The following is a 20314-nucleotide window of genomic DNA, read 5'->3' on the forward strand; positions in this document are numbered from 1 at the left end:
GTGAATATTCCAAAAAAAAATCACACAAAAAAAAAGATGAGTAAAATGCTGTTGTGCTTTGCTACTGTTGCCACTGTCATGTGTTCTCTCCAGAGTGATTTTCAGAGGAATGACATTTCTTGCATGGCCATTGACAGAAATTCTTCTTTAGGATGAATCATCACTTTATGGATCCTCAGCAAGAACAAATGTGAATTTATTTACAAGCAATATAAAAAATCAGTATTATTTTTCCGTTAAGGGAATTCTTCAAAGATAGTTATTTCATATCAATGCTGAAAGGAAATCTTTCTATATAAAAAATTTTATATATTATATATAAATACATATTTTTACATATAAAGATTTTTATATATTTTGTATACATTACCGTATATATATTTTTTTTTCAGGAAAAACATAAGAAGTTTGAGGTAGTATTCACTGTAGAGATAAATTCTAAGTGAATGGTAGGGTAATGTTCCACTGCTTCAGCATATTTTGTTCTGTTTCTTTACAAGGAATGTTTAGTATAGTTCAAGAGATAACTGTCTCCAAATCTGTGGTATAGACTCAGTTTCTGTGTAAAAAATGCATAGTGCGTATTCAATGACAGAATAGGTGTTTTGAATTGTGATGATGCTATTGTATGAAATGCTTAGGAATCACATGGTCCTCTAGCATACTGGTAATTTCAGTGACTACTGTCAATTATGTAGAGTATTTTACATGTATCTATTCTTTCTGCTTTAAAGTCAAAAATACTTAACCTCTTTGGTTTGAATGTTTTCAGCATGTTATCCTAGATGCTCTGTAAGATCTAATGTCAAACGTGTAGGTGTTCAAATGCTGCTTACTTGTACCTCTCAAGTGCATACATGTATAGAAAATAAGTAAAAGTTATTGGACCTTCAGTGTAGAACTACAAGTATCTTTTAGATGTTTACTTTATCAGAGGAAGTGCATGTTTATATGTCCAGATCTCCTAGTACTTATGTAATAGTTAGATTAAATGCCCATTTTACCTGTTTTTTGTTGTTATTTGTTTTTTTAAATCAGAGTGAAGACGATGAGAGCACAGTGAAAGAATTGCTGCAAAGGGGTGACACACTTCAAAAAAGAATCACAGATGAGAGAAAACGGGAGGAAATAAAGATAAAACAACAGCTGTTGCAGACTAAACATAATGCTCTCAAGGTATAAGAGCTACAATTATAAGCATATGCAACTAAAACTGTTTTTTGTTTCATTTCAACAATGCTCTGTTAAGTTAAATGGATCCTCATTACTATTTAGAGATAAGTCATTTGAAATTATTCAGCTATAAACATATATTTGCCTCTACACTTCTCTTGATGCCTTGGAAAGACATTTTAAATATCTAGTTTAACAAGTGCTGTTTTGTCTTTAGTGTTACAACCCGGGATTGCCAGTTGGACTGCAATGATAATCCTTTTTTTTTTTTTTTTTAACGTTATGCATGTTTTGTGTTTCTGCAACAGCAGTCAAGACCTTAGCTACAATCAGACCTCATGAACTTAGATTTTCAGTTTTAGAACATACTTGTTGCAACGAATAAGTTGTTTTAATTCATTAGGGGGAAAAAAAAATTATGTTGTCCTCTTTCAGGTGGAAAAGTAGCTCCAGCCTCTTTAAGATAGTGATAGGGTAGATGGTAATATCAATAGACCTGGCAGCTAAGAGGCTGAAAACCAAAATAATGTATCTAAATTCTGGGTTATTTCAAAGATGGAAGGAGGTATAACCATATGATACTGTACCTAGAAACATCTACAGTTAATCCTATTTGGACAAGCTGGGAGATGTAATTGGGAGTGTCATCCTCCCAGGGAAAAATAAAAGTGAGGAAAGGAAGAATTTCGTAGATGGAAGGTCACCTTTTTCACTTACCTGGAGGCATAGGCTCTGGCTACTGTAGCAGAATTTTACATCTTTCTGGCAGGAATAATTTTTCTTTCTCTTGAAATTTTTCATGTAGTTCTTGTTTCCAGGAGCACGGCATTGTTACACTTATTATCACTTATTTTCAAGCAGCATCTTTTGTTTCCTGTGGATTTCATTTTAATTTTTATGGTTTTGCAGATCTCTGTGAATTCCGTAAAAGAATAGCAGGAATATATATATATATATATATATCCACATTTAAAAGAAATCTATTAAGTTTGTCTATATATATCTCCACATTTAAAAGAAATCTATTAAGTTTGTCTTGGACTACATAATTTCTTCTAAGGAGAAACAAGAAAACTTTACAGATAGTCTGTTGACCAGATCCCTACTGTCTGTTTTTATGGAATAGAGCAATTGACTTTCTTTTGGGTGGCTCATTTAAGGCATTCAGCTTTGTCAAATAAAATTCAAGAATGGTTGTAGCAAATTATTCCAAGTACTTTTTATCTAAAATATGTAAGTAATTTGTTTCAAGTTACTTCTTAATAAGAAGTTATAGCAGTGAAAATATTTTCTGAATTCTTCATGAGAGAAGCTAAACAGTTAAAGCAAATTCAAGTAGAATATATTTAATAATACAAGAAAACAACATTTTTGAATATCCTGTTAGGAGAAGTTTTCACACTTTTATAAAGCTGAGTCATGAACACAAGACGTTTGGTGTGTAAATGGTCTTTACTTTAGAAAAAGGCAACCTGGTATTACATACATTTCTGCATTGAAATGATTTTCTTTTGAATAGCTACAGAATTTGCATGCAGGCTAGAATTTCACAGGAGACCACAAAACAAGAAATCCCACTTATAGCTAGATAACAGGTGGGCTGTGTTTCCATCTGTCCAGTAAGTATTCTGAGAAGTGTATAAGAATATTGATATTTATGTAAGAGTCTTAACTTCTCTAAACATTGGTGACTGTCTCTGGCTTATTCAGCTACCTTTAACAGATAAAAATAATATGTTGAACTGATGAAAATACTCTGTTTTCAAGTACTTACATACTTGATTTAAATATCAACATTTAATTAAAAAATAGTGGCCTAATTTTCATTTTTCCCTTCAGTGTGCACACATGCCAATTCATATTTTATAAGCCTTTAATTGACATTCTAATAATGTCTGCACTGTGAACAGGACTTGAGGTCTCAAAGAAGAAAAAAGGCTTTAGAGATATCTCATCAGTGGTATCAGTACAAGAGACAGGCTGATGACCTAATGACATGGCTGGATGACATTGAGAAAAAGTTAGCCAGTCTACCAGACCACAAAGATGAGCAGAAGCTAAAGGTAATGTTGTTTTGAGATGACAATGAATGGTAGATCTTTTTGAGTGATACTTTCTTAATTTAAAAGATGGAAATACAACAAATATTCCAATAGATGTAGAGAAATATCAGTTCAGTACTTTATTTCTGATTTATTATAAAGCAAACAATAACAATTTGTATTCAAATTAACATTTCTTTGTTGTGCTATATCTTGTATTTGTTTGTTATATGGATTGTTATATAAATTATTTGAAACAGTAAATAAATTTTTTATTGATATGGAGTGTGCAATGTATTAAGAAGCATCAAATGTTTTTTAGTAAAAATTGTAATTGATTTTATGTATCTTTGTTCCAGATGAACAAATGACTTACCGATATATGGATGACCTCTATCTCATGTTAGCACATTCATTTTCATCAGAACATATTCACATATCACTGTCAAACTCTATAGATTTATTTACATGTTGTCAAAGGTTTTCCTAGTTTATTTTGCATCGTCTTTCTTTGCTTCATTCTCTGTTGAGTTTCCCACAAAGTAAAACAGGAGTTAAGTAATATGTTAAGGATTCAAATAACATATTTGTAAACTGTCCGAACACTGTTTGTCCTGAATATGCTGAGCCTTACTGATTAAAAAAAAATAGTAATAATAAAAAAAAAAAAATCTCCAATTGCCCATCACAATGTAGCAAGAATCAGGAAGTGGAAACTGTTGGCCTTTGCTAACTAGTTTTCAGTGTATACTAGTTGTTAGTTTTTCTACAGCCCATCTCCAAGGGGGTTCCTCAATCTCAGTTATTTTTGCTTTGTTTAACTGTGAGATAACAAATAGCTGTACATTTTAATTGCAACAATAAAATTGAAGTGGAATTTCTGACAGAATTTTTTTGCTAATTTTAAGTTGATTGATCTAGTTAGCTAACTGTCCTGGGCCCTGTATTGGTTTTGCTCACTAGGAGATTGATGGAGAATTGGAGAAGAAGAAGGAAGATCTGAATGCGGTGCACAGGCAGGCTGAACGCTTGTCTAAGGATGGGGCTGCAAAAGCAGTGGAGCCAACCCTGATACAGCTCAGCAAGCGCTGGCAAGATTTTGAGAGCAAATTTGCTCAGTTTCGAAGACTCAACTATGCAGAAATTGTGAGTTGTTACTGGCAAACCCATATGTTTGCACCTGCTACTACTAACAGAATCCTACTAACATTGAGAGCTTCAGGGTCAGTGTCAACTCTTCAGATACTAATAAGAAAAACACTATTGTTTGCAACTGGGGGAATCTTTATATTATAATACAATAGTTCTCTGTTTTGGTCTTAAAATTGCCCTTAAGTTAAATTAGCCAGTTACAGAAAACTCAGCAATGAAAAGCTTGTGTTTATTTCTGTTGCCTCATTATTTTTCCATAACATTTTCCAGTTTAAAAAAGTCAGTTTGCCATGCATGTATTTTGTTCAGTAAATGTGTAAATCAGAAATAATGTTATTTTCAAACTACCCATCCCATGCCAATTTTAATTGTTTTTTAATTTATCCATAATACACATTATACCTAGAGATATAGAAGAGATTAGAAAATTTCTTCTTGCACTATGCATACACGGCCTCTTCTTCAAATGCTTGAAAACGAAACGGAGTGTTTTGCAAGAAACTTTTAAATAGTTTTAGATTGAACAGGATGAAAACATCATTTTCTGAGCCAACTTAATGTCTTCTGATTTTCAAGGGTTTAATTAAATATAAAATACAATTATTCTTACTAGTTTATTTATGCTGCAGTAACTGGATAAATAAAATGGAAATAAGCTGTCACCGTTCCAGGCTTATGATCAAAATAGATACTGGGCAAATTATCCATTTGGAAGGTTGCAAAAGATTGGTTTTGCACTCATATGGCAGGTTTTGCTTGCCATGCGTACTACTGTGCTTATAGTCGTTTGACCTTTTGATTTTATAGGACTTAACAGAAGATTGATAACTGATATCAAGTAAGTTTTTGCATTATGTGCTCTTCTGTGGTCTTAAAAAAGCTAGTGGAAAAGAGGTGTTTTAACAAAATATAATTTTATTTATCGTTACATAAATAAAATTTATCTCTTGTTGACTGCAGAGGGTCCATATTAAGAGGGCAATGAATATCTAAAACCAGAAAGCGTTATTTCTGTTTTATATGTGGTTAGCCATGTTTTAAAAAAGAAAAAGACTTCCAAAAATCAGCAATAATGTATACACCCTTTTTGTCAATACAGCCCTCTGATGTACCGAGTCTATTAACCCGTATTTATTTTGGACTTTTCAACTATTAAGTTATGTAATTTATATATAAAAACAATAATTGGGATAGCTATGCAGTTAATGGAAACAATCGGAGAAACGTTAACTTCGGTTTGTATGTTATTAAATCTTGTTCCATCTGATTACTCTTTTCAGTTTACTATAGTTTATATTAAAGTTGATGAATGTAATCAGTTGCAAATCATTTTATTGGCGTGGAGCTAGAGCAGGCTTCACTTTGTTTTGTAAATTAGTTTGTTTGTTTGTTTTTAAATAATGAATATATTTGGGTTTTTGATAGGAAAGAAATAAGAATGTACAGTTTATACAAAACATGTGTTTTTATATCACCTAACACCTACCATGACAGCAAACAAGTATATCCATTATAAAATTTTACCAGCAAACCAATAAAAATACATATTAGCATATTTTTCTTCAAAATATGTAAAGTGAATATATCTGCACATGTACATTTAAATTGGTCAATGGAATACAGTAATTGACATTTTAGTCATGTAACCATTACGTGTATTTTTATTGTTGAAATATATTATTTATATAATATATTTATATCTCATAGTCGTTAAATGTTTAAGTATTCTTAAATATTTCATGCAAGAAGGCTACTTGTTAATATTTATCTGTGGAATGAGGACATTATTCAAAGAAATTTACATGTGTACAGGTGTACAGTAATATACTGTATACTTTTCATTTGTCATGAAAAATACCCATCTCTACTGAACATGTTGGTATTCATATGACATATGTTAGAAGTTTCACAGAAGATACTGAAATTGGTGAGGGGCAGTTTATTTTCACGGCTCAAGTCACAATGATAAGAAGTGCAAGACTTGTTACAGTTTTAATTTTGGCTTTGCTGAATCATTAAAACAAAGTGAATTTCTTGACTTTTTTTTTCTTTCTTTCTTTTTTCAAAGAAAGTACCTACCTCACAGGGATGTTGTGAGGATTAGTTAACTGTTTGTTCAAGATCTGAAAGTACAAAAGAAAAACAAAAACTCAGACTGTTCACTTGAACACATGCGTATGCCAGCAAAAATAACTTTCACAGAGATTTTATTTTTCAACCACCAACTGAATAAAAACATATAATAAAAATATAGAAATGAATTTATTTTTAAAGAGAAAAAAATCTGCATTTTTCATTTGTAATTAATGATGTATACAATAATACTTATTTAATAATTGAAAGCTGTTGTTATAAAGCAATGAGGATTTAGCTGTACTGTGTATCTTTCAATTCATTGTGATTCATTGAATAAACTTAGCAAGATGCTGCCTTTAAATATGTGGCTTGATGACAGAATTGCTCATTTCTTATGTTTGTTGGAGCTAATATAATTCTGATATCAAAGTGTGAAATCAGAATAATCGTGTTCCCCCTGACTTTACTTTTCACCCATTTTTGCTGGGAAGTTCTGTCAAAAGGATACATAACAATATAAGAATTGATTCTCGCTATCATGGTAAATTCTCATAAAATTTTGATTCTTTCACAGATATGTAGTAGTCAAATCCAGCAACAATTTGACAGATATATACATGTGTATATATAGATGTATGATATAGAAGATATATATGATATATATCTCTGTATATAGATACATAAAAAGGAATGTTCTGTGACCAATTTTGTTAATAAGGTATGATGTAGTTGAGAACAAATTTAAAAGATAAAGCAAAACTACATTCCACTACACAAAAAGCTTAACTTTTTTCTTTTTTTTTTTTTTACCTCAAACACCGCATGTTCTTTTTAATGCCAATTTGAGACATAATTTAATTTGGTATAAGTTAATTTGGTCACATGAAAATTTTCAGTGTAGTATGCAATTCTTTAGTTAAAAGAAGGTTTTATTCCAATAACAGATTAAACTTGATAAATAAGCAAAGCTGCTCCAAATTACATTGAATGGGAAAAAGTTACTGGAGTTCATGTTGTTTTAAGAGTTTCTTCTCCCACAGAGTGTTTTTATATGTATGTGGAAAATAAACTGTGGGCAGAAAATTCAGTTTTTAGTGTGGCAACTTTCAGATTCCTGTGTTAAGAAAAGCTTAGTGTTCTACTTCATCTCTGCTAAAAATTAAAATGATGATTAAACCATCAAATCTCAGTGAAATTCATGGAAGCTGAAGATGCTCTTCAAAGTCCAAGCCATTAATGTTTAATGCTAGAGCAGTATGCACTTTTGAATAATAGAATTGCATGTCTGTTTTACAAAAATAAAAGTAATAACATTGGGGAGGTCCAGGGACATTATTTCCAGATTATCTTTGCTGAATCTAAAATCATTAAGATTTGGCAGGCACAGTCTTTTAGAAAAGATACCAGTCCCCTTTGAGACAGTCTAAACCTAAATCTTCCAAGAATTATTTATTTATTTATTTATTTTTACAACAGTTGGCATTATTCCAGGGTGATAAAAATGACATCTTTTCAGAGAAAAAGTTTGATTCACATAGTTTAATTCAAATCTGGATCAAAATCAGTTATTGATATATGAATTATGCATAAGTAATTACATTTGTTTTAGTTAATGCCTGTGTTATAGATTTTTTTTTCAGTGCTTTCATTTCAGCAGTCTATGAGCATGCTTATGTCATCAATCAGTTTAGACTTGTTTTTATTGCAATGACTGAGATTACTCTGCATGGATACTGAAGGCCTTTATCTTTAAAAAAGAAATATTTTGTGAGATGAACACAGGTGCAGAACCTACAGTACAAATTCTTATTTTATATGTCCTATTACCATATTTTATCAAGTTATCCAAAATTATTTCTGCTTTCATGTACTTTTATTTTTTCTGTCTTTGGGGAACTATGTGTGCTGTTAGTAGTAAGGCAGAGTATTTTTAGGACAGGAGGAATATTATTCTTGCAACTTAGTAACAACTGTCAAAATTATATAAATATTTTTGTGTTTGCCAGTGAAAAAATAGGCTTACGTCATTTCAGTAATTTCATTGGTGACAAAAAAAAAATCTATCGGAATTTATGTTCATTTTACTTCTGAAATATTTGGGCCTGGATTTTGGCTATCCTGAAAAAAATAATAGAGTTGATCAAATAAAAACATCAAGAGAGAGTCTTTTTCGTACCAATTAGACTATGTGGTCCACAAGAATGTGAATAAAGAAAATAACTATCCAAAATATTTATGTCTACAAGGTAAGTGGTTTAGACTGAACAGTTAAATGCAATTACCTGCTAAATGAACAAAATACCAGTATTGTTAGTACTTACTATGAAACAGATATTGTAAATTTCATTTTCCAAATAAAATATTTTTCTGTTAAAGATTCTATAAAGCATTCAGAAATTCTAACTACATGTCTCCTAATTGGGTGATCATTTCAGGTGTGAGAGTATGTAATCAATTTCTGGAACCAGGTTAAGGGCTGATCAAGTTTACGTCTGAAATGCAAGAGTTTGAACTAAATTGAAGTTTCACTCTTTTAAGGGCATCTTCCAGTTTTCAGTTAGTATTTCCCTGTGGAGCTCCATTTTCTTCACCTAATGAAATCTAAGTTTGTTTTTACTGTTAACGCATGTTTACCTATACAAATATTTTCTAAAATATAAATCCAACATTAACTGAAATAAATCTGTCACAGTTAGATAAACACAAAACTTGGTGTCCTAATTATGTGTCTTCATCCAAATAATGTGAATTCTTTGATGCTCATATGCTGTTATCATTTTAGGTCATTCAACTGTCACAACCTGCAGCATTAGAATGAAATGGGTATTTTCTCTTACCATTACTTAAGTATTTCTTTCAGTAAATGAACTAGTAATGGGTGCCAAAAAGAAGGGACAATCTAATTTGTCTTTACTGGCATGAGGAGTTGGGGAGAGGATGAAATGAAGAGTATTAGAAAAGCAAAAGAGGAAAATACCTACTGGAAAAAAAGACAAGAACTCTATAGTGATGGATTAGAATACAGTTTCTGTTTCATGTTTGTGCATTGGAGGTCTCAAGGACAGGACAGAGGTGATCCTGTGACACCATTGCACCTCTCTGACATTTCCAGTAGCAGCTGTTTAAACAAATAGCTTTACACAGTGCAGCTAAACACTGGCCTTTTTTGACTGTGGGATGAGAGGAGTGAGGATGAATGAGAATCTTTGGGAAGAGAATCACAGCTGTTTACACGAGTTTTATAGCATCCATCAACATGGAAATTTGTAAACATTACTATTAGAAAATTCATTTAAAATAATTTAATTCTATTTCAAATACTTCTAGTTTTATGTCTAATTTAGGATTCTGGCAAGAAAGCTAGAGGAAGTACACTGAATATAGGTATTGGATGTAGCTGAAGAGGAGCTAATTTTAAAGGTTCATTTTGAAATGCACTTTGCCTTCTCTGTGTCTAAGATGAATGCTTACAGTGTCATGGTAATGTAAGTGAAGGTCACCTATACCCTTCTTCTGTAAGAAGTGGAACAATCTGCTACAGTATTTTGAGTTTTCTCCTGAAGTGATTTTTTCTTCTCTCTTATTTGTTTATTAATGCTGTATAATATTCACTATCTTCACTGCAAATCTACAGTATTTTAATAGAGTGAAGTTAAAAAAAAAAAAAACACTTTCTTGTTGATGACAGAACTTTACAGAAAAGGTTTTTCTCTGTTTTCATTATCTTATAATCTTCAATGAAGTGATCTGAATTACATTCCATAATTTGAAAGAGAAACTCAACACCTTTAACTCATCACATGGCAAAAGTCTTGCCACAACTTGTCTAAGGTTGCCTTAGGATCCTGTCTTTAAATTATATGAAGTGGTTATTAGAATATAGTTTTAACCATGTCACAGTCTTTTCTTATTGTTCTCTGTATTGTAGAGATGGAAACAAGACTAGCAGCCTTTGGTTATGGAATCATGTGACAACGTAGTTGTCTCTCCTTTCATTTTTCTTTGGCCAAAATAGCATTATCCTTGTATAATATTTCCTTCCTTATAATTACTTAGCTATTGGAAAAACAAACCAGTTAATTGCCATCTTATTTTCACTGGTATATCATAATTTATTAGCATAATAAATTACATGGTGAGGAATTTGCTGTCAAAATGACTGTTGTACTATTGAATTAAATAATAAGGGGAAAGACCTGCTGCAGAGTGATCTGGCCCTAAGTGACAGTATCTTTTTAAGAGATGATGTTCATTTCCTGTCAACAATTAAGGATGTCAATGTCACTTACTCTTTTTTTTTCTTTTTTAATGGATGTATCTGAGTATATTCATACAGGTGCATGTCAAAGTAAATTTCTATATGTGCAGTATGATTTTTTAATATCTATGTAGGTATATTTAATTAGTGCTGGATTGACAGCAATTTCATGCATGTTATTTTAAAAAATCAATCTAAATGAAAAACTTATTATTCTGCATGATCTCAACTCTACAAATTTAGATTACCTTTTCTGTAAAGAAATAAATAAGGAAAATAATTAGGTAATGCTTTTTAACATATCTGGAAGGTGGCACTGTTTAAGGCTTAGGATGTCACTTTTTGAAGCTGTTAGCACTATAGCTGTTACACTATAGTGGTACTTTAATGGTATTTTTAGATTATTTTCTAAATTATCTCAACAAACAACTGACATGTAGTTATCATAAATATCTTCAAAATTAGTATCACAAAGCAACAGTGAATTTAAAAATGGATTCATCAATTTGGACATCAAATGGGCTACATTCTAACATATCTGTGCTTTATTTAATATATATTGGTTCCTCAGTGGTCAGTCCTCAGAGTTACAGATAAAATTCAAAACAGCCCTAAAGTTTCATGCTGTGTTGTGAACATGGCACCTCTGCAGTCTTAATAAGTCAGACACTAAGTTAATGTTGACCAAAATTTTATCCTAGGAAGGCTGCCCACCAGCATAACATGTAGAAACTTGTTCTGTCACAATCTGTATTGTTTCTTCTCTATAGCTTATTACTGTCCTAGAAAAATAGTTTTGAAATTCAGTTTTGATGAAAAATATTTTGAAATTCCTTCCATTCTTAAGGTTAGTTCCTGCTGCGTGGGAGAATTTGAGTGTATATTGCTGGTTTAATAACCCACAGACACTGTCACAATTGCATGTCATGGTTACAAGGATATAGAGGACTGTGTAGAAGAACTCAGTTTTCTAAAGTGTCAATTAAATACTTCCCTAAGTATTCCTCAAAAAGTATGACATTTCCTTGATAATGTATGTATTTTTGCAACTGTGAAAAATATTACAATTTGAATGGCAGAAATGGCTAACAGCTCATGGATTTATTTATTCTGTAGTTGGAGTATAAAAACTTTAAAATACATTTTGTCTGCTGAAGGTTTACATATATAATCGCTTCCAAACATCTTTTCCAGGTAAAACCATACAAGATACTAAATACATATTTTTAATACCTGTTTTAAAGCCAGTCTAGGATGTAGATGTTGCAGTGTTCTGATTTTTTGTTTTCATTCCAAGATGTAACATGAGTACCTAAGCATTTACTTATTTGCTGATTTCTATTATTAAGATATTAAGATACTGATTTCTTCTGTGGACAGACGTATGCATGAAAAGGGGTAAGAATTATAAAATGCTATGTAATTAAATCATCTCCATCTTAGTGCATTACTATACAACAAAAGAATTAAATTAAATGGTTCCAACATGCAGCTTTTTTTAGATAAACATATGGGTGCAAAATCAGCTGAGATATATATAAAATGGATCATGTATTATTTTTGAAATGTGCTTTTATTCAAATGTAATATGTCGAGGTTCCTTAAATTAAAAAAAAAAAAAAATTACAAGCTTCATTGTCTAGATTTAATATCAAATTATGAGTGATTTGGGAACCAGTTGTTTGTGAAGTATTAAATAGACAATGGCTCTGTCTTTTGACTCACAGATAGGGACTGTACATGGCCTGAGCAGTGTTGTTTTAATGGTTATGAATTATAGTCTTTATTTTTTTTTTAATTCCATTTTATTTTAAGGTACAAATACCTTTTTAAAGTCACATGAAACTACATACAAACTTTCAGTTTTGAACTACTGCAATTAATGGATTGTGATAATCCAGTTTTTATCAGAAGTAATTAACATATATGCATAGTTTATTTCCAACAAGGCATTTTCTAAATCCCAGTAATTCAAATCAGTCAATTAGGCCATAATACTATTAGATTTTGTCTTTCTTCATGAATGGCAGCATTGCAGATATGGCATAAGATACACATTATCTATCTTATGTATGTATCACACACATACTCCATTTTCTTTTATTTTCCAAAAGACCTGGTTTATGTCACAGAGAATAATAAAGTATTTGAGTCTTATGTCCCAGTCCCATCACATTTGAAATTAATTTCTCTTTGCTTAACAAATGGATAATGATAGAAGTTGTCAAGGTTAAAAATCAATAGCAGAACTGCACTTAGAATATGACAGAATTTCCAATTTGTGCTAGTCACATTAGCCTCTCCTTTGTGTGAATGCTAGGAAGTCTTTAGTCAATGAGTAAGTTTTCAGATAAGCTGCAACTGAGTTCAATGTGCAGCAGTACCTCAGCCTGAGGTGAGGTACTGATCGTGTCCGGATATGGACACAATTATCTAAACCAGAATAAAATAAAATCACTGTTAAGCAGCTGGAAAAGGAAAGGGGATTACCAAAGCTGTTCATTTTACCTCTCCATACAGGATATTTTACATCTTGTGGGTTCTAAAGGCCTGAGGGTTTGCAGAATACAGAGGATTCACTGCAGCACCAAAATACTTTATCATAGTTTTTAAGTTATAAATGTATGTCCTTGAGGGGGGGGAAAAAAAAAAAAAAGAGAGAGAGAGAGAAAAAAAGAAAAAAAAAAGAAAACAAAACAAACAAAAAAACCACGAAGTTAACAAAGTTAAAACTGTGAATACCACCAATATAATAACTAATTACTTTGGGTTAAATGTTGAAAATTAGTCATTATAACTTTTGTCTCTTTCATCTCAATGTAAAAATAATGCTTTCAAAGGGTACAAAAAGAAATGAGGGTGGAATAAAAATTCTTCCAAGTCTTTGAGCTAAGTAACCATAGGGATCTATCCAGTCCACCATACAGAGCTCATCAGAGTGTAGGATGACTATCAGACTTTTGGGGAGAAATCCCACAACTTAAGCCTTGAAGAACAGGGAACAGACCTTTTCCTTATGGAAAAAAACTTAGCATTTCATTCAAACTCGGAAGGTCAAAAGTAGAACAGTGAAAGTAAATTCACTCTGGTCTATATATGTTGATTATAGTTTTCAAAATCAAATCCTGCAATTTTCTATTGCTATTTTTAGCATGTAAAATTTTCTGAAATGTTTTCAAATTAGTGTTGTTATGAAGAAGTTTCATTTTAAGTGGTTTTATTTCTTTTCATCTATAGCTCATAAAATAAAAAAGCATTAATGCAGCATTTCTCAGACAGTAAAATATGCCTGAATGGTGAAGTCTTGTTAAGATCTAAATCACTCTCTGTCCATGAATGACTTTCTATTCTAACAGAATGCAGATCTCTGAGCTGATGGAAGTGAGGAGTGGGCAAAAAGATTCCTGGTTACTGTATCTGTATATTTCTGATATCAGTCAGGTTGGGTTTCAGGTTTTTGACTTTTCTTTGTTTTGAATTGTGTACTATACAGAAAGAAAGCTCCAAGAGAAAAAAAAATAAGTGGTTTAAACACAGTATTTTTCCAAAACTAAATTCCGTCACATTTCAGTGTTGGACTGTCAATAAAAAGTTGATTTGCTCTTCCGTTGAAATCCCTCGGCCTGCAATTAATTCACTAAGGAATATCAGTCTAAGGAAATGTTTCATAAGCAAACATTTCTTGTTTGCACTCCTGAATATAGTGTAAGTCAAAATACTTATCCCATAATCTCAAATCCTGGAAACACTGGCACTTAATTTACTTAAAAAAATGAAAAACAAACAAAAAACCTTTTAGTACTTGGGTATTAGCATAGATTTCACTCTTAGTTTGGGGCTACTGTGGTGAATGTAATCATATGTATTTTTAAGGTTTCAGTTTTTATGTAAGTCACTGATAAAGTTGGATACAGTCATTAAAGTCTATGTTTTAAGTATTGTATTGTGCAGGCCTTCATGGATTACAATCATGCATAAGTAGCAAAATCACATGAAAAAATAGTAGTTAGTCTCTTACTTGAAAATGTAAAAAAATTATTATTTATTTTTTTAAATATATTTTGATGCTGCCAAATGCCTTTTAGGGCCTTGACTTTATGAAATTACATAAACATTCTATACATATTAAATCCTGTAATGAGGATGAAAAATTTTCTGTACTTGAGAGAGATGCTACTTTTTTGTACTGATGGATAACTTGTTTATGATTGACTAAGGCCATCCAGTCTTATAATAATAATTCCATATTCTCTGTATCATTCTGATCTGCCTTTTAAATATATACACACAGATAAGATGTGCTAGCAGTAATGAAGATACAGAATTTATCTTTCTGAACATCAGCTGACATCATCTCTCACAGTCGGCAAAGAAATGAGTGTATAAAAGCTTCTTTACATATAAATATATATTTGAAAGAGATTTTATTGATCTCTGACACCATTCGATCACTCTTTTGCATTTTTAAATCTTTATCTGATAGATTGGTGCTGACTGTGGGCTAGTGAATCTCATGTACTTTACAGTTTGATCTAGAAAGCAATAAACTGTTGAGAAGTTTATTGGACTCTTGGAAGCATGTCTGCCTTCTTCCAGAAGGTGTCTGCTACCTGCTTCATTTTTTTTCGGATCAGCATATCTACCTTTATTCCTCAGAGATGACTGACTTTTTACACTCTCATGCAGCTAGTCAACTAGTCACTAGTAAAGAATGCTTAAGTATTAGTTCACTTCAGGAGGAAGCACATGCTTCTTTGTCTTTTCCCAAACTTCTCATCAGGATGCTTCTAGGGGTAGTGTAATGGTACAGTAGTTTACTACTTCACTCCTCTTGCATATTCTGTTTGTGTGAAATTATTAACTTAAAACCACAGTGCATTCAGGTTGCTATTAATTTGGATGCCTATACTGAGAAGACACCAAAAATAGAGCACTTGTCAAGGTCAATGTAGAACAGTTGGAGGCTTTGGGGCTATAAACTGTTGGAATAGCAGAAGTGATATTGGGATTTGTTCCCTTTGCAGAAACAGGGAACAAAATGTGTATGCTGAGAAGGGTGAAATGGAGAGAGTCAGACAGACAGATAGATGCATACGTACATAGACACATACACACATGATTTTCCAGTATTAATAGAAAATAAACTAGCTCCAAGGCTAGTTGAATGTGACAGTACAAGATAATATTATCATAGAGGTAAGGAACCGTAATTACAGATACTTCTTTTGTGGGGATATTGATTTGCTGGCAAAAATGTCCTTATTCCTGTTTTTGTTTTTGGTTTTTCTTTGTTTCATTTTGTTTTGTATATTGGTCTTTTTTATAGGGTGCAGCTCTTTGAGTTACTTCTTTGTGTTGCACCAGGTAGAACTTATCTGTCAATAAAATCTGTTTATTTATCATATGTACATAGAGCCACATATATGGAAAGATTCTATCCCTTGATTAAAAACGTGCTAATGATGGAGAAGAAAATTCAACTTATTGATAATGACATTTTGTAAAAAGGAATGTATGAAATGCTAAGCCTTACCCAAAAGAAACTGCTTTTTCAGAGACAACAAAATGTTTTGCACATCAGTATATTACTGACAATTGTGTAAAAATACAAAAGAAATTAACATCAATTAGAAGTTATTTTGCAGAAATAATGATGGAAAACAGCCATTTACAACAGCATTTCCCTCATCATTCATGTTTATTTGTATTATATTCTTTTTAAAATGTTATCTGTTTTCAAATATTTTCAGGTATTTTAAAATAGTTATCTTATGTATTCTGCCAATTCATTCAATACAGTGTATTTAAAATCATTCGTGAAAAAGTTAAATTTTCTAATTTAAGAAAACTTAAAATTTCTTATATTTTTCTTATCTTTAATCTTTATAAAATGTTAACTACCTTGCTTCTCATTAACCATTTTGGCATTAACAATTACATACATCTTTATTGAATTGTTATTATTTTTAAAGTGGTGGTTCCCAGGTGGTTCTCCTTTCTTTTATTGTTATTATTTTTTTCTTATTGCAATGCTAGTATACAATTCAATTTCAGTGGTGCATTTCTGGTAATATAGCTTGTCCAGAATATAGGGAAGGACTGTGCCTGTTGTATCTTCAAGATAATTACAGCAATCAATGGACAAACCAAAAAAAAATCCCTTCTTTTCTGATTAAAATTAGCAATTCTGCAAATGCCTATCCTTCATTCCTTAGTGCAAAATGCCATATTCTGGGCTCTGGTACACTATTGATGAAGGCAAGACAGAAGGAAAGGAATTCCTGCGATGTCTTGAAACACCCACTTCTTCAGCTTTATCACATTTTGAAGTCTTTTATTTAAATAGGTTTCAAAAATTGTTAATTTGGATTGTTACACTTCTTTAGAATAAAGTATGAAATAATATTGCTAAACATGAGGGCTGGTTCTAGTAGACTTCTTTCATGTAGCGATCCATCTATTTATTCATCTAGCTGTAGTAATTTACAGTTTAACTAGTAATATAAACATCAATGACTCAGTTGAATTAGAAATCTCCTGAGTCATGTTTCCTGTAGAACTACACCAGTAATTGTCCAGCTGTCAGAAATAACAATGTTGAGTTTTCTGTAAATGGAAGTATGAAAGTTTGGCTGCATACAGCTCATTAGCATTTGTGGAGTTAAATATAACACACATTTTGAGGGTTGAGTAGATCATATAGGTCATACAAAGTCCACCCCTGTCTTCAGATTTTAACTAATTTTGCCTGGAGCAGTGCTTTTCTATCACTTGTTTGTAGCAGTGGTGGAAAGAAACCCAGTTTTGGTGCTACTGTAACTAATCAGACATGATATTCTGTGAAGTGCTCACACATCAAATTTCTGCTTGATTTCTGTCTGATTTCAATAATTATTTAGAGCAAAAAGGCACAGATTTTACTTTATGTAAATAGTTATATGTATACAAGATGTATACAGAGTTAGGCTAAATTCAGGTTAAAAAGGGATTAAGCAAATACAATTGTAGAATTTAATTATTTTTTATTGTTATTTTTTACAGTTTACATATTTATGTAACCTTAGTAACTAACCTTGCACCCTTACCATGCTTTTAATAACTGTGAATATAATTATTGTCTTCTCAGTCAAAAAAGGAAAACAAAATTGTAGTTAAACTGTTCATTGTGTGGATCTAAAGTTCTTTGCTGCATGTAGAATTGTCCCAGCACAGTCCTGAGGAATGAAAATTTATCGCTGTATGCCTCAGTGGCCTGCTGAGAATCTCCCATTATCTAATCAATTAGAACTTTTTTTTTTCCTTTGGGTTAACTGGGGTAAACTGTTATTTTTGCCGAGCATTATTCATGAAACATGAGTGGAGGCATTTTATTTTATTTTTTAGCAATTTGTTTTAAATAATAAAAATGATAGTAGTGATATAATGCTAATTAGAGAGTTTCCAGTGTTAGCAGATGTCCTGAGACAGTCATTTAGTTAAAAGAATGTAAGCAGAGCAATTAAATTTGCATAGAAAATGCGGCAGAATAACACAAGTCTAGAGATAACTTCATGGACTTTATTTGTGATATGCATACATCATCTTGAGTGTGTGAGTGCATATATTAAGACTCTTTAAAGAAAATTGAAGAACGAAGTGACTAAGACTGGTAACTGAGAGGAGAATCCATGAAAGGATGGACAGGGCTGTTCTTTCCAGGGCCATGGACCATTGTGTTTCACATACAGTACTCCAAAATCCATTATCGTCTCTATTAGGACTGGAACATCTAAGTAATATGATTTTTAAGATAATGTTTATCAATGATTGCTTGTAAAAATTCTTTGTGGTCCTCAACAAGTAAAGTTTATAGTTTTGAGAAGGCAGGCATCAATCCCAATCAATCTTGGTCCCACATTAGAAATCCTATATGCTGTGATAAAACAAATAAATAATAGCCTATGCTTATCAAAATCAGAGTTTATATTTTCAATTTTTACCTTTTCTAATGGAGATGAAGGTGATTGTCTATTTGGAGCTTATATAAATGAAGCTCCAAGCACACTTTTTGGTATTATTTTTTCTATGATCCACAAACCCATCAAATCATAAATATAGAGAATTTACTGTTACTGTTTTGTCACCTTATTTGTCTATATATTTCCAAACGCTATAGACCAATTCTCTATTGTATCAGAACCAAAATATTCTGGGATCTCTTTACATTTGGTGTATGCATGTGCTTTCAGAATAGGGCGTCTAGTTCATATTTGTCCAGATTACAGATTTAAAAAAAAAGGGGGGGGGGAGGGGGATTTAATTTCCTGAGGAGGTGTATTGCTGGAACTTCCTTTCTTTTGGAATTTGATTCATTTAAGACCATTCAAATCATGACATTCCGTACTATACTTTCTTGTTTGAAGAGAGAGGTATAGTGCTGTAAGTGCTTAGTTGATCTAGTTGTTTTGTGTTGAATATTATTTAAGAACGCATATCTATTATATGAGTCATTATTTTATTTGACACTTTGAAATGACTTAGTACTTTACATGCATGGAATTTCTATAATGAAGGACAGATTCTTAAAGAGGTGTGAAAATTTAAAATGAAAGAGTTAGCACTAAAACTTAGTAATACCATAATCTCAGAGAACTTCTGTGTTTTCTATCTTCATTTCCTTGGAAAGAGAGCAAGAGAAGAAAAGATTGCATACTTTTGCATGGATTAATTTAGTACCTGCTATTTCAAACAAACTAGTGAAATGTTAGTGATCTATGTAAAAAAAACTCAAATAATTCCTTCTCTTGGCTTTATAAATTATTTTAATTGGTTCTTAATTGTGAACTGGAAATTGCATTAAATTATAAATTTGTGTAGTGTTGAGAAACTAAAGGAAGCATTTTGTTGTATATCTATACTAGCAAACAGTTCATGAAGATACAACTTTTGTGATGACTGAAAGTATGACTGTGGAAACCACTTATGTGCCTTCTACATACCTGGCAGAGATCCTTCAGCTTCTGCAAGCCTTGTCTGAAGTAGAAGAACGCCTTAATTCTCCTGTTCTGCAGGTTAAGGATTATGAGGATCTCTTGAGACAAGAAGAGTGTCTCAAGGTAAGACAATTTTCTTTACAGTGGTATGTTTCTGTGATGTGGAGGCTTCTGTGTATTGGTAGCCTGTGCTCACTCTTATATATATCCTTTTATAAGTACTCAGCCCCTCTGTGATGTGTGCATATATGGATGTTTATAAGTGAAGACACATTGGTATGAAACGTAAGGACACTGGTGGATTAATTTATTTTGATCTGTTTCATTTGTAAGAAAAGCAGTAGCATTAAGGTATCTTCAAAGCATGGCCCTGGCCCTGAGTGAAGGAGTGGAACAAAGGACAGACAGAGACAGTTATATATTTAAAATTGTAAATTTGTAGTTCAAGTGTTGTTTTTCTTTTTTCTTTTTCTTTTTTTTTTGTGTGTGTGTTTTTAATTTAAAGTAATTAGTAAGTGCTTGAAACCTGTCCACACCCAATCTTAGTCAGCTTTATTTTTTCTTTGAAAAAGAAGCAAAACCAAGTAAAATTCAGCTGTTTCATTGCATGCTAGACTACAAAAGCTTGCAGTCTAACTGGG

At 31.9% G+C, this 20314-nt stretch overlaps 1 protein-coding gene across 23 annotated transcripts in view; it reads left to right on the plus strand.

The window, feature by feature from the left end:
* The window catches only part of DMD (dystrophin), a 1241121-nt gene that overhangs the window by 586482 nt on the left and 634325 nt on the right, over positions 1 to 20314 (plus strand). For all 23 annotated transcript variants that reach the window (XM_080576230.1, XM_080576221.1, XM_080576232.1 and 20 more), the window contains 4 exons: positions 1039 to 1176; positions 3084 to 3236; positions 4179 to 4361; positions 19602 to 19796. In XM_080576230.1, the coding sequence (XP_080432356.1) occupies positions 1039 to 1176; positions 3084 to 3236; positions 4179 to 4361; positions 19602 to 19796 (669 nt within the window). The remainder of the gene's footprint in view (positions 1 to 1038; positions 1177 to 3083; positions 3237 to 4178; positions 4362 to 19601; positions 19797 to 20314) is intronic.

Source organism: Anser brachyrhynchus, assembly GCF_964034855.1.
Source record: "Anser brachyrhynchus genome assembly, chromosome: 1".
In the NCBI taxonomy this organism is placed as follows: domain Eukaryota; kingdom Metazoa; phylum Chordata; class Aves; order Anseriformes; family Anatidae; genus Anser; species Anser brachyrhynchus.